Genomic DNA, 12,937 nt, shown 5'->3' with positions numbered 1-12,937 from the left:
CACACACACACACACACACACACACACACACACACACACACACACACAAGCAACCCAAGTGGCAAAAAGGTGTAGAGCAGAGGTCTTCAGCCCTGCTGTCCTGCATGTTTTAGATGTTTTCCTGCTTCAACACACCTGACTGGAATAATTAATGAGTGATTGACAGGCTTCTGCTGAACTTGATGACATTCTGTGTAGATAATTATTTATTTGAATCAGGTGTGAAACAGGGAAACAGCTAAAAACATACAGGACAGTGGGTCACGAGCAGAGTTGTAAAGTAGTTAAGTACAAATACGTTGGAAGTGTAGTTAAGTAGATATTTTGGTTATCTGTACTTTACTTGAGTGATTATTTTTCAGCCTATTTACTTCTACTCCTTACATTTTCACAAACGTATCTGTACTTTCTACTCACTGCATTTTTTTAAAAGGTAAGAAGTAGAAAATCGATACTCTTATTTCATTTTAGCCTTTTTGTTTTTTTCATTCCGGCTTCTTATTGTTAAAAAAATATATTATCCAGATAAATTGTGCTTCCTGGATAAAATGAATTTAATTGTGGTAGTATGAGAAGTATAAATATTTATTACTCTGACACCATATTAGTTTGTACACAATCCATCACACCTACACGACACAAATCCCATCACAGATGTGGGACACAGCAGACGTATGTAGCCTATACAGAGATGTCTGTGGCATATATATTTATATACATTATACTACTTCTCAAAAGTTTGTGGTCATTTAGAAATGCTCTTGTTTTTTAACACAAAGCACAATTTTCTTTAATTAAAATAACATTATATTCATCAGAAATGCAGACATTATTAATGTAGTACTGTATTTTCTGGACTATAAGCCGCATGGTTCAAAGTTCAGGAAAAAAGCCGCAGCTTATAGTCCGGAAAATACGGTAAATGATGGGTGGAATGTATGGAATGGGATGGAAATGGGTGTTTTTAATGGAATATCCTCATGTGTACTAAGGCYCATTTTCAGCAGCCATGACACCTGTGTTCCAATGGCATTTTATTTTAGCCAGTCCAAGTTCATCATGTTAAAAGGCTGATTGATGATTTAAACAGCCCTGGGCAATCATGTCAGCACACCTGAAAACTGTTGTACGGGTTTCAGAAGCAATAAAACTGGTATCCCTTTAGGTAGTTGAGTATCTGGAACATCAGCATGTGTAAGTTTGATTATAGTCTCAAAATAACCAACAATATATACTAAAACTCATCAATCTATTCTTGTTATGAGAAAGGAAGGCTATTCTATGAGAGAAATTGGCAAGAAACTGAAGATCTCAAACAACCGTGTGCACTACTCGAGGAACAGGGTTGAAGACCTCTGATGTAGAGTATGGTAATTTCAAGACATTTTCCCCCCTCAGTTTTTAAGGAAACTTCACCAAAAATGAACCACATGACATTACTTCTTGACAAACTTGAAAAAAAGCAACTTAGGCGATAATTTCCAGAAGGTGTCGATGTTTTTTCTGTGCACACGTGGGTTTTCTCTGGTACTCYGGTTTTCTCTCACAGACCAAAGAACATGCATGTTAGGTTAACTAAGTGTTTGTGCATGGTTGGTTGTCTCATTTTTCTCCATGCGGTCCTGTGACTGCTGGAGCTAGAGCTCCCTGAGACCTCCAAAAAGGAAGTAAGTAAAGAGAATAGATGGACAAATATTCCCAAGAAAAAAAACATACAGAATCAGAATACATCAGATTTTCAAAGTGAAGTCACGTATATAAAATTTCAGTCCTATTTTTTTAACCATCACGGGAACTTAAGAACGTTTGCAGCTGCTAGTGTCATTATTACACACAATGAGACCTACAACAAAATGCTGCCAATAAATTTCAACTTGGCGTTGTGTGCAATAAGCTGACACTTCATTTGAAATTTGCCTCTGCGAGCCACAGAGAGGAAAACATCAGACATGGGGGGACGACTACGCTTTAAATAAAAATGAACAATAAGTGAAATGGAAGTCACAAACCTGTTCTTTAAACTGCTCCTGAGCGAGACAGTCAGTCACGTTTACACAACCCAGCAGGCATCCAGTGGGATAGTCTTTTGGAAACTTTGGCTCTGCGGAGATGAAGAGAAGCCACTGATTTATGGACATGTGAAATCGTGAGTCATCGCAAAGGCTTCACTTCAACCTTGGAACTAAACTTAGCATTTATCCTAACAGCAATAAATAATTTGCTCCAAATGTAAACCCTATACTGCTTTACGGAGACATCAGAAGGCAAAACCCTATATGTATTGTATTCTAAAAGCTTTTACTTTTATATACAGTTAAAATCTTCTCTCATTTTGAGGGACAGCATGTATGAGGCTTCTCTCTAAAACTTAAGCTACACACTCATGGGTGCCATATTTCTCTAAGTGTTTATATACTGCTTGCTTAAGACACATGGGTATTGTGACAGCAGTGACAACTAACCCTCTGATTTATTACTACTATTAGTTTTTGTTTTTTTCTTTCAATGGGTCATACACCAAAAATGGGACTTAGCCCACACAGGCTTACAAGACACAATTAACACATTCACAAAAGCAGACAGACATAAGCATTCTTTAAAGGGGACCTAAAAAATTAATACTCCAGCCCACCCCAAACTGAGCCCAGCCCGTCTCTGGTAACCCAAGCAGAGACTCCGCCCACTTCTTCACAGGACTATTCTGCTGTTTTAGAACAGAGATAAGTGGCTTCATTTCATTTTAATTTAATTTWATTTTATTTTTGATGGCAATGTTCTAGAAATATTAAGAAAGAACGTTGTAGTTTGTGTAAATAATTTCACCATGGATTAATTTGCACCCCACCCCACACCGCACGCCATGTTGGGAGGGCGGAGTTAAAGTAAACAAAAGGTTGGGAGGGGGTTTTGATGGTTACTCATGCATGACAGCACGTTCTGAAGAGAGCTAAAGAACAGGCAGAACGGAAAAGGTGAAATTTCATTAACTAAGATTCCTTTTGTGAATTAAATCAAATGAACATGTTTTGTAGAGCCCACAGATGGATCCTAACTTGTACTAGGACCCCCATATTAGGTCACCTTTAAACAAACATGTCCTCTTCCTAAGATGCCAAGCTTTAAAAGCAAACTGAGCTAACTGAAACACAAAAATACTTAAATAAATACTGCACTTTATCTTCATCATCCATATAAAAAAATCTGAAAAGACATCAAGAACGTTACCAAATTATTGCTCCCTCAGAGTCATACACAAACAACAACAAATCAAAAAGTGCATTTCATTTTCAATTTCATTTAAATCACATAGAGAACATTTGCAATCCTCCTCTGGAACTGAACGAAATCGTTCGGTCTCCAATGCCAAAGGCAAAGTGTCAGATCTAAGCTGTGCACATGCAGACCCTTGTTATTTAGTTACAGTAAGCTCAATGTCACATAAAGCTCAGGTCCATAAACATCCTTTGTTAGGATCCAAGTTCGTAATTTTGGTTCACGTTAAATATCATCAGCCCATTTACACTTATAAACTTCAAAATAAAACTGTTTAATTTGTTTATTACATCTCAATTTATTTCTATAATTAGTTACTCGTGTAAAAAATGATTACCTTTCCTGTAGATGTGGCGGTATAAGGCTTCCACCTCAGCGATCTCCTGAGGAGTGGGTTTCTTGGCTGCAGCAGCGATCCAAAGTCGGCCTCGGTGCGATGTGGACCACGTCCGTCCTTCAACCCTAACCACAAAAAAACACATTTCATGCCATTCTTCTACTATCAGTTCCCTGAATGAAAGAAGATAAAAAAAAAAACACAGATTTGACCTGTGCTCTTTACCTCTTGATGCCTTTGACCAGCAGTGAGGCCCATGGCTGATGCATGCTGAGGCACCAGCCTCCATCAGAGCTTTCCTGCAGCTCCTTGTCCTGCAGCCGCAGCTGGTGGCGTTCTCCTCCTCCTTTCTGCTCCACTGCAGCTGTTCTCACATTCTTGGGTCGCCTGTGGTACTCGCTGCCTTCAGGGTCCACCAACTGGAGATCATTTAATATAATGTGTTGTTTTGTTTAGTTTAGTTTATTAATTTCATTCATTTCTTTAAAAATAACATAAATTCAACAAAAAATACAAATCCCAATTGAAATGAAAGGCAGCAGAAGAAGAAAAATTTGTATTATATCTGCCCCTTTTTCGCAAAAAAACTTTTTTTTTCAATCAAAATTATCAACCGTTTACAAAAAAGAAAAGAAAAAAGAAAAAATAATAAACACAGTAACAGATAAACTCATCTGAAATGACTCACCTCTGGTGCAGATTGAGGGATGTTTGGGTTGACCAAGCCGCCAAGGTTCTGTTTTTCATTTTTTCTTCCAGAATATTTAGCTGATTGTGACGTTGAGCCACTGTTCATAGCTCTGAGTGTCTCATCCAACCTGACAGTCGTAAATAAAAAAATCGTGAATCAGTTTGGATTATCTACTCATTGTAAACAAACTCCTGCTGTTATTGGAGTTGCTGTCAGATCTTCATACTTGCTGTAGTACTCGGTCAAGTTGTTTTCCTCTTCAAACACTTGTCTTCCAGCAAAGTCCAGAGTGATCTTCCTGTCCTTGCGGGAGGCGTGGCGAAGTTCTCTGAGCTCTTCTTCCTTTTTCCTCAGCTTCTCCCGCTCACCGGGGGACAGCCACTGATTGGATTCGGTGGCAAAGTAATCGGACTCATCGTCCAGAACCTGCGTTCTCCTGACACTGCAGTTGAAAGGAACAAGTGTGTTATACAGAATGAGTCAGATGCCATCTCCAGGAAGTGAAGTGTACAGAAAACAAYAATCTGTTCACTCCTGAGAAGCTATGCATTGTATACCTGTTCTTGTCAAACTCCAGCAGTTTCTCTTTGTGCTGAATAGCTTTATCCAAGCCRGCTTTAATCTTAGCTTCTTGGTGTGGAAGAAGCTCTCTTTCTCCACAATCTGCCATCAAAGAAAAAAACAAATTTATTATATAAAAACATGTTTAAAACTTTATAATCCTTTCAGTTCAGATGCTCACCTCCCATCAGCTTTTTTCTGAGTTTCTGGCTTTTATTGGAGTCTCGTTGCAGAATCTCCTGCTCCTCTCGTGTGCAAACCTCCAACAGAAAATGAAACGATGAGCAAAGAAAAAACAAACAAACTAGAAAATGAGAAATGAACATTTGAGGTGAAGCTCACCAGGCTTCCACAGAAGAGGCAGGGCCCTGAGCCCTCTTGCTCACAAACAATACGGCCACAGCTCACGCAATTGTTGATAAGTTTGTGTTTTTGGGCGAGGCACTCGCAGCTGTGTCGACCTGGCAGCAAAACCGCCAGCTTGTCCTGGCCCTCTTGGGCATAGAGATTGACAAACTTGGTTTTCTTCTTTCCTGAAGAACTACTACCAATCTCCTGAGCCTGAGACAGAAGTAAACGGGGAATAAAATGGTCAAACAAAMAAAGACATTTAGTACAAACAATACAATAAGTACCAAATGACTGKTACACAGATCCTGTCAGGATTTCAGAGAAACACATCTAAATTCAAATGATTCAGTGCTGTTTATTCTACATGAAGTCAATCTAAAACCTGTTGAGTTGTAATGAGTTGGTTGTTAAACTGTGAAAAAGCAGAGGCTCTTTCCAAACCAAAAGAACTTATGAAGATAGATGAGAAGTTATTTTAAATCGTAAATCCCAGTTCTATTTCATCCCTACTGACCGCCAGAGGGTGGTGCTAAAAGCACTGAATGTTCCCTTCACGCATGCACCGTTCGAGCTGAAATACCAACAGAGTCACACCTGTGACCAATCRGATGACTAATCAGAGGCTATATAGCGTGACRTCATCCGAAGCTCTGTTCCTCTTTTCTTCTCACATACGGTTCGTTTCTCTTGTGGAATATTTCGCCGTCGTTTGGACGTCCCGATTGCCAGTTGGCTGGAGTAGCGGTGTATTGCCCTCCAAGGGGCTGCGACGGACTTGTCTTCAAAACAAAGAGGTATCCGCTGTTTTGTTGGGGTGACGGCATTTTTCGCCTGGTTCCCCAACTTGCAACCTTTCTTTTTCTTATCGCTGTTGCTAAGTTTGATGAGTGAATTTGTTGGTGAATGGCAGCGTTCTCGTCCCCTTTCCCAACTTATTCAGCTTGAGTTTTGATTAGTTGAGCTAATGGTGTTAGCCTTCTTAAATTAATGTGTGAATTTATTGGTGAAGGCAGCGTTTTCGCCCCCGCTCCCAACTTATTCAGCTCGTGTTGATTAGTTGAGCTAACGGTGTTAGCCTTCTTAAGTTAATGTGTGAATTTGTTGGTGAAGGYAGCGTTTTCGCCCCYGCTCCCAACTTTTTCAGCTTGTGTTTTGCTTAATTGAACTAACGGGGTTAGCCTTTCTAAGTTGATGCGTATTTGTTGGTGACGGCAGCGTTCTCGTCCCCTCTCCCAACTTATTCAGCTTGAGTTTTGATTAGTTCAGCTAACGGTGTTAGCCTTAAGTTAATGTGTGAATTTGTTGGTGAAGGCAGCGTTTTCGCCCCCACTCCCAACTTATTCAGCCTCAGTTCTTGTTACTTGAGCTAACGGGGTTAGCCTTTTTGAGTTGGTGCGTGAATTGGTTGGTGACGGCAACGTTTTCGTCCCCTCTCCCAACTTATTCAGACTCGAGGCTTGTTATTGAGCTAACGGTGTTAGCTTTTCTGAGTCCTTATTTATTTTGTAAGCGTGGACGGCTCCCACTGTTGTGCGAGTTGTGGAGCTGGGCTTGAGGCGGAGGATGGCCACAATTTGTGCCCTGCCTGCCTCGGACATGACCACCTGGTGGAGGCCCTATACGAGAACCCTTGCATGAATTGCAGTTATATGCCCCGCGCAGTGAGAGTGGCTCGGCTGGCCCAATTGGACCCCGAGCATGATGCTAGTCTTCCCCCTTCTGGTCAGGTGGCTGCGCCTAGGCGCTCTAAGCGCAGGACTGCCACAGTCGCTGTTGCCCCTTCTAAAAAGAGGCGGGTCAAACCTGATCAGGGCCTTTCCAGGCAGGTTGCACAGCTGTCTGCAGAATTGGCAGAAATGAAATCTCTTTTTCAGACACGCCAGCTGGGTGGACCAACAGGGTCCCCAACCATGCCTGAGTTGACTAGGGAGGARGACGTGCTGTCTTTGGCAGCCTCTGCCTCTCACTTTAGAAGTGAGGAGGGGGCACAGTCRTCCCACGCTTCGGAGATGGGCTCACGCTCCTCGTCTCAGGATGCTTCTAGTGCGTCAGGTGATGGCTCTATGCAGGATATTATGCGTCTGGCTCTAAATCAGTTACAGCTAGATGTTCCGAAGGTGGAGGAGTCCACCCTTGCAAGTGCCTTTTTCAGAAGAGACCCCCTTTTCGGTTCCTCCATCAGAGAAGTACCTGAGGGAGTTGCATGCCTGTTGGCGGGACCCTAGGGCCTTTTCGCGCCTCAACACAGATGGTTGGGTGTTGGCGGCTATGCATGATGCGGTCAAGGAAGGCTTGGATCAAATGCCTTCGGTTGAACCTGCAGTTGCCTCGCTCATTGTGCCACCGGATGAGGCTCTGCGTCATGATGTTCGGTGCCCGAGGCCCCAATGTCGCATTACAGATGACTTCATCTGTAAGGCTTATAATTCAGGAGCACGTGCTGGCCGCCTTGGCAACTCTCTGGCACACCTCATGTTTGCCCTTTCCGCATCCCTTCAGGATGCTACTGGGACAAACACCGCCACCGGCTTTAGTGATGCAGCGCTTCAGGCCTTTGCACTTATGACAAGGGAGCTTGGACGTGTGATGTCCTACCTGGTTCAGGCTTGCAGACAGGTCTGGCTGGCTCAGTCCACGTTTAATGAGACATGTCGTAGGAGCCTCCGTAATGTTCCTGTGGTGCCAGGGGAGTTGTTTGGTTCTGCGGCAGTGGAAGCTCTGGAACGTACTGTCCAGGCGCAACAGACTAGGCAGCAGCTTTCAGGCCTTAACAGGACTGTGCCTCCATCTCCTCGTAACCTGAGGCGTCCATCAGCTGGCCCCAACCCTCGGCCACCACCTCGGGGTTTCGATCGACCTGTAGGTCCTTATCCTCGTGCTGCGCAACGGAGACCCAGCAGGGACTTTCGTGAGCCAGCTCCCCAGCCAACCAGATGGGCCCAGGCCACAGCTTTTGGTTGTTACCCCCCCAGGCCCCCTAGGGGCCGTGGGGAGAGGAAGTGATGCCACCAGGCCGGCCGTTGGATACTTTTCTCATCAGCAGCTCAGTTGTTGGGCTGCTCAAACCGTGGACCCATGGGTGGTTGCCACTCTGACCCATGGTTACTGGTTAMAGTTCCGACGGCGGCCTCACATATCACACCGGTTAAGACAGACTGTCATCGCCGACCCGGTGATAGCTCATGCCCTGGACCAGGAGCTTTCCACCCTCCTGGCCAAGGGTGCGATCGAGGCGGTGGATCCTCTGCAGCAACCCAGAGGTTTTTATTCAACATATTTTCTTGTGCCGAAGAAGACAGACGGATTTTGTCCCATTCTGGACCTCAGGGGTCTCAATCAGTATTTAAAGGCCCTGCCCTTTCACATGCTCACCACGGCAGARGTCCTGCAGGCTATTGCAAGGGGAGAATGGTTCACATCAGTAGACCTGACAGATGCGTACTTCCATGTACCCATTGCGCCAGAACATCGCCACWGAAGAGTCGACTCATTGCCCTCTGTGGTATTCTCTTACGGGGGCATCAGGCGCACTGGGCCAGGACACCTTGGCACATCCCTGGCCAAGAGTCCTTCTATATGCCTTTCCACCCCTTTCTCTGATTTGGCCGACTCTTCAGAGAGTTCTCGAAGAGGGCCACAGGGTGCTGCTGATAGCTCCGTATTGGCCAGCACGACCATGGTTCCCACTTCTACGGAGTCTGTGTCAAGACACCCCATGGTGTCTTCCAACCAAGAGGGACCTATTGCCTCAGTTAGGGGGACTGATCTGGCACCCCAATCCTCAACGCCTCAGGCTGTGGGTGTGGCCACTGGGAGGCTTGAGCAGCAGCTGACTGGATATTCAGACTCTGTCAGGTACACTATTTTAAGTGCTAGGGCACATTCTACTCGTCAGCAATATGAAAACAGGCGGCGTTTGTTTTCTCAGTGGTGTGCTGACCGCAATGAGGATCCAGTCTCCTGTGTGGTGCCCACTATCCTGGAGTTTCTTCAATCTCTCCTCGATAAGGGCCGCTTTCCATCAACACTTAAGGTATATGTGGCGGCAATATCATCTAATCATGCTGTCCTTGATGGTGGTACAGTTGGAAGCCATAACCTGGTTCCTCTTTTTCTGCATGGCGCTCGCAGGTTGCACCCACCAACAGTTCTGCGGGCACCTGCTTGGGATCTGCCCTTGGTCCTCGAAGCCCTGCGCCACCCTCCTTTCGAACCTTTGCTTCAGGCGGACCTCAAGTGGCTCTCATGTAAGACAGCATTTTTATTAGCTATTGTCTCAGCTAAAAGGGTCGGCGAGCTGCATGCTCTCTCTGCCAGCCCGTCATGTCTCAAATGGGCCCCAGATGGCTCTGGTGTTGTTACCTTGTGGCCAAACACTGCATTTGTCCCTAAAGTTTTTTCGCATTCCCATTGTAACYAGCCACTGAGATTGGCGTGTTTTCAGCCTACGTCAGGAGGGATTGGCGATAGGCCTGACATATTGTGCCCAGTGAGGGCGTTGGAGACATATATTGCTGCTACTGCTCCTATAAGATGCTCAGACCAGCTGTTCGTATGTTATGGAGGCCCTAGATTAGGCCATCCCCTTTCAAAACAGCGTCTCTCCCACTGGATTGTGGATGTCATCTGCCACGCCTACAGGGCAGGAGGCTGTTCCCTGCCAGTCGGGGTGAAGGCACACTCAACCAGGAGCATTTCTACTTCCTGGGCGGCCCTGAAAGGGGTCCCACTGGAAACAATATGTGCTGCRGCATCATGGTCTTCTTCAAGCACATTCACTAGATTTTACAATGTGAATGTGGCTTCTCCTCACCCTTTGGGACAGGTTCTTTTACAAGGGTCCTCTGGGCCTTCTCAGTGAGGTTGGTGCTCAGGATTCCTTGTGACATCGCTGGTATTAGTCATTCAGTGCTTTTAGCACCGCCCTCTGGCGGTCAGTAGGGATGAAATAGAACGAAAGTTACKTATGTAACTACGGTTCTATGAATCCTGAATGACTGCCAGAGCTTCTCTGTCACTCAGAATCCTTGCATTTGCGAGAAGATTCTGTAGGAACAGAGCTTCAGATGACATCAAGCTATATAGCCTCTGATTAGTCATCCGATTGGTCACAGGTGTGACTCTGTTGCTATTACAGCTTGAACGGCACATGSGCGAAGGGAACATTCAGTGCTTTTAGCACCACCCTCTGGCAGTCATTCAGGATTCATAGAACCGTAGTTACATACCTAACTTTCGTTGGCTTTGTTTACATTTGGATTCAGATGTAACAGCTTTTCAGCTAATCAATTTTACAAAAACGTAAAGAAAAGAGGTCGTTGTTTGACCAATTCTCCATTAGATTTCATGGAGCTAGAATGCTGAATACAAATACTGTATAGACCTTGTGGAACACATTGTATCACTGTGTATGCATAAAAACAGACTAAAACCTAAGCTGATGACATGTTATGTGCTTTGATGGATTCTGAAATGTGAACTTTGATGATGACTTTTAATTTGACATTGATTTTTCTGATTTCTACTATTGTGTTGTAGTCTGATTTGAATGGGCGCGGTTTTTATAGAAGCCCATTCAGGCTTCAACCACTTCCATGAACATGAAGTATTTTTAAATAATTGTTGAATTCAATTGTTTTTTATTTGTGTGTTAAATAAATAAAATAAAGAAAAGAAAAGGTCAGTTAMTTTAATTCGGTGTTAAAGACTCAACTATTCCTGAATTGCCAAACTGTAGATGAGAGGAAATCTATGCCAGTGTGTGCTCACCCTCATCAGATCGATTGGAGTTTTAACCACCTCAGGTTCAGGCTCAGTTCGGCTCACAGTCATCACCTCCTGTTTGTTACGCCCTTTACGTTTAGACTTCTTCTGGGTATCTTTGGTGAAGTCTTGCACAAGTGAGACAATAAAAATAGTACTTACAGAAAACTCAAATGCTTCTCAGATACACTACCTCATGTTTCAGTTAATTTGTTATAGTTAGTTTTGTTCTTCCCAAACTGGGAAGCAGTTCTTTGCAATCCAGGTTAAAACATGTCAGACATTTATCATCCTACCGATGGGTGACACGGAGTCCCTGAGAAGGACAAGATTTGCTGTATCTGTGGCCTGTCTTTGGGTTTTCTTCCATCTGCAGAGGAGCTCATCTATAAACTGCCCCTTTCTCCCATCAGTGCCCTGCAGGAGGTCTCCCACGTACTCCTCAATCTCTTCAGGTTTTTCAATGGATAGAATATACCTAGGCAGCAGGATTACATAACTAGTTATTTCAGAAGAAATTCTAAAAAAAACCAACAAAAAAAAAAACAGTAAAATACCAAAACAAACAAAACAAACAAAATAATACTGAAGAAATTCTAATGTGTGTTTGCTAAGGGAGCTGTGGAGGCCACCTTGACTAGTTTAATTAATCTGTTGATGTGGACGTGGTGTGTCCAATCATTTTCTGAGGCTGAGAGTTTCATAACCAGTCAAGTGGTTCATGAAGTATTTTTCGAACAGGCAATCCCAGATTACATAAAATCAGATCAGTCTTATACAGAAAATTTAACGTTTTTCATTGGCGTTGTTTGAGAGCAGTGGCAGATTTATTTATTTTTATTTTTTTATGGTTGACATGGCTAAAAACATAAACATGTCATCATACATAGGTCATATATGTCACAGCCTATCCAGCTCTCAACAATCGTTAACAAGAAAAAAAAAAACATTTGTTTCTGTCACATTACAGTCTTTTTTTTACACAGAATGTAACAGTGATACGTTATGTACACAGCTCATACACGAACACGATTTCGATATGCCAGAGTGATTTATGCTAGCTCACTGTTTATTTTGTCATACTAAACGTGGCATTTATTACTACTTACTTTACGATGTCCTCACATGCCTCTAAGCCAAATTTATGGTGTAACTGGTCCACACACCACTGCAACAAGTCCGTCGACATTTTTTAACCAACAAATAAATGTGAGCTCAAAGAAAGGAGAATTTAAAGTTTTAGCTTGAAYATGTTTCTAGTCGGACACATATGAGAGACGCACACAGTTTACGAGGTGCGAATCAGCTGCAGACGGTTTCAAAGCATTAAATAAAAATATGCAAACATCTGTCAAAAAATAAAAAAAGTTGTTTGTTCATGGAAATAAAAATACTTGTCGTATTCAATATATTTTATATAAAACTATAGTTCTTTTTTCTTGTGTTTATTAGAACACGTGCACGTCTCAAGTTTGATCACTAGATGGCAGTGTTGTGCTAAAGTTGTGGTTTCAGCTCATGTAATAGAAAAATAAATGTCTCAGTTTCTTCCAGTATTAATCAGGGAAAAGTGAAACAAAATGTTACGTCTAAGATTTAGTGCATATCTGAATTTTCTGCAAGTTTTGTACTGATCAACTATTTATTTTGGGTGTTAGTTTAGATTTATTTTGTCAAATAAGTCTAATGAATAGCCTCTACAGTGATTTTATGTTTATTTTCCAATTAGCTGATTAAAATTGCTGCTTGACATACGTACTAAGAGCATGAATGGTGTTTGATGCCAAAATAAAGTTGTAACAACAAATTTCAATAAATTAGTAGAGTGCAGAAATACTGTAGTTGTTTCATTAATGACAAATTTGTATTATAAATCTAGTTACATTCTCAGAATATATGCCCTGATGCATCTCAGTAATCCAAGTAGAAAAATCAAAAAGAAAAAATAAGTAAGTCCTCTG

The 12,937-nt window shown here is 42.8% G+C and overlaps 1 protein-coding gene across 1 annotated transcript in view; it reads right to left on the bottom strand.

Moving 5' to 3' along the window:
* The window catches only part of trip4 (thyroid hormone receptor interactor 4), a 119,846-nt gene extending 107,602 nt beyond the window's left edge, over window positions 1-12,244 (bottom strand). Inside the window, exons 1-11 of the mRNA XM_014001571.1 lie at window positions 12,086-12,244; window positions 11,273-11,454; window positions 10,983-11,104; window positions 5,205-5,423; window positions 5,044-5,122; window positions 4,859-4,964; window positions 4,528-4,743; window positions 4,299-4,428; window positions 3,836-4,029; window positions 3,611-3,735; window positions 2,010-2,101 (exon numbers count right to left, since the gene is read on the bottom strand). Coding sequence (XP_013857025.1) covers window positions 2,010-2,101; window positions 3,611-3,735; window positions 3,836-4,029; window positions 4,299-4,428; window positions 4,528-4,743; window positions 4,859-4,964; window positions 5,044-5,122; window positions 5,205-5,423; window positions 10,983-11,104; window positions 11,273-11,454; window positions 12,086-12,165 — 1,545 coding nt within the window. The 5' untranslated portion in view covers window positions 12,166-12,244. The remainder of the gene's footprint in view (window positions 1-2,009; window positions 2,102-3,610; window positions 3,736-3,835; window positions 4,030-4,298; window positions 4,429-4,527; window positions 4,744-4,858; window positions 4,965-5,043; window positions 5,123-5,204; window positions 5,424-10,982; window positions 11,105-11,272; window positions 11,455-12,085) is intronic.
* Between the last annotated feature and the right edge of the window lie 693 nt (window positions 12,245-12,937).

This window comes from Austrofundulus limnaeus, unplaced genomic scaffold (assembly GCF_001266775.1).
Source record: "Austrofundulus limnaeus strain Quisiro unplaced genomic scaffold, Austrofundulus_limnaeus-1.0 Scaffold9, whole genome shotgun sequence".
Taxonomy (NCBI): domain Eukaryota; kingdom Metazoa; phylum Chordata; class Actinopteri; order Cyprinodontiformes; family Rivulidae; genus Austrofundulus; species Austrofundulus limnaeus.
This window is presented reverse-complemented; position numbering and strand designations above follow the sequence as displayed.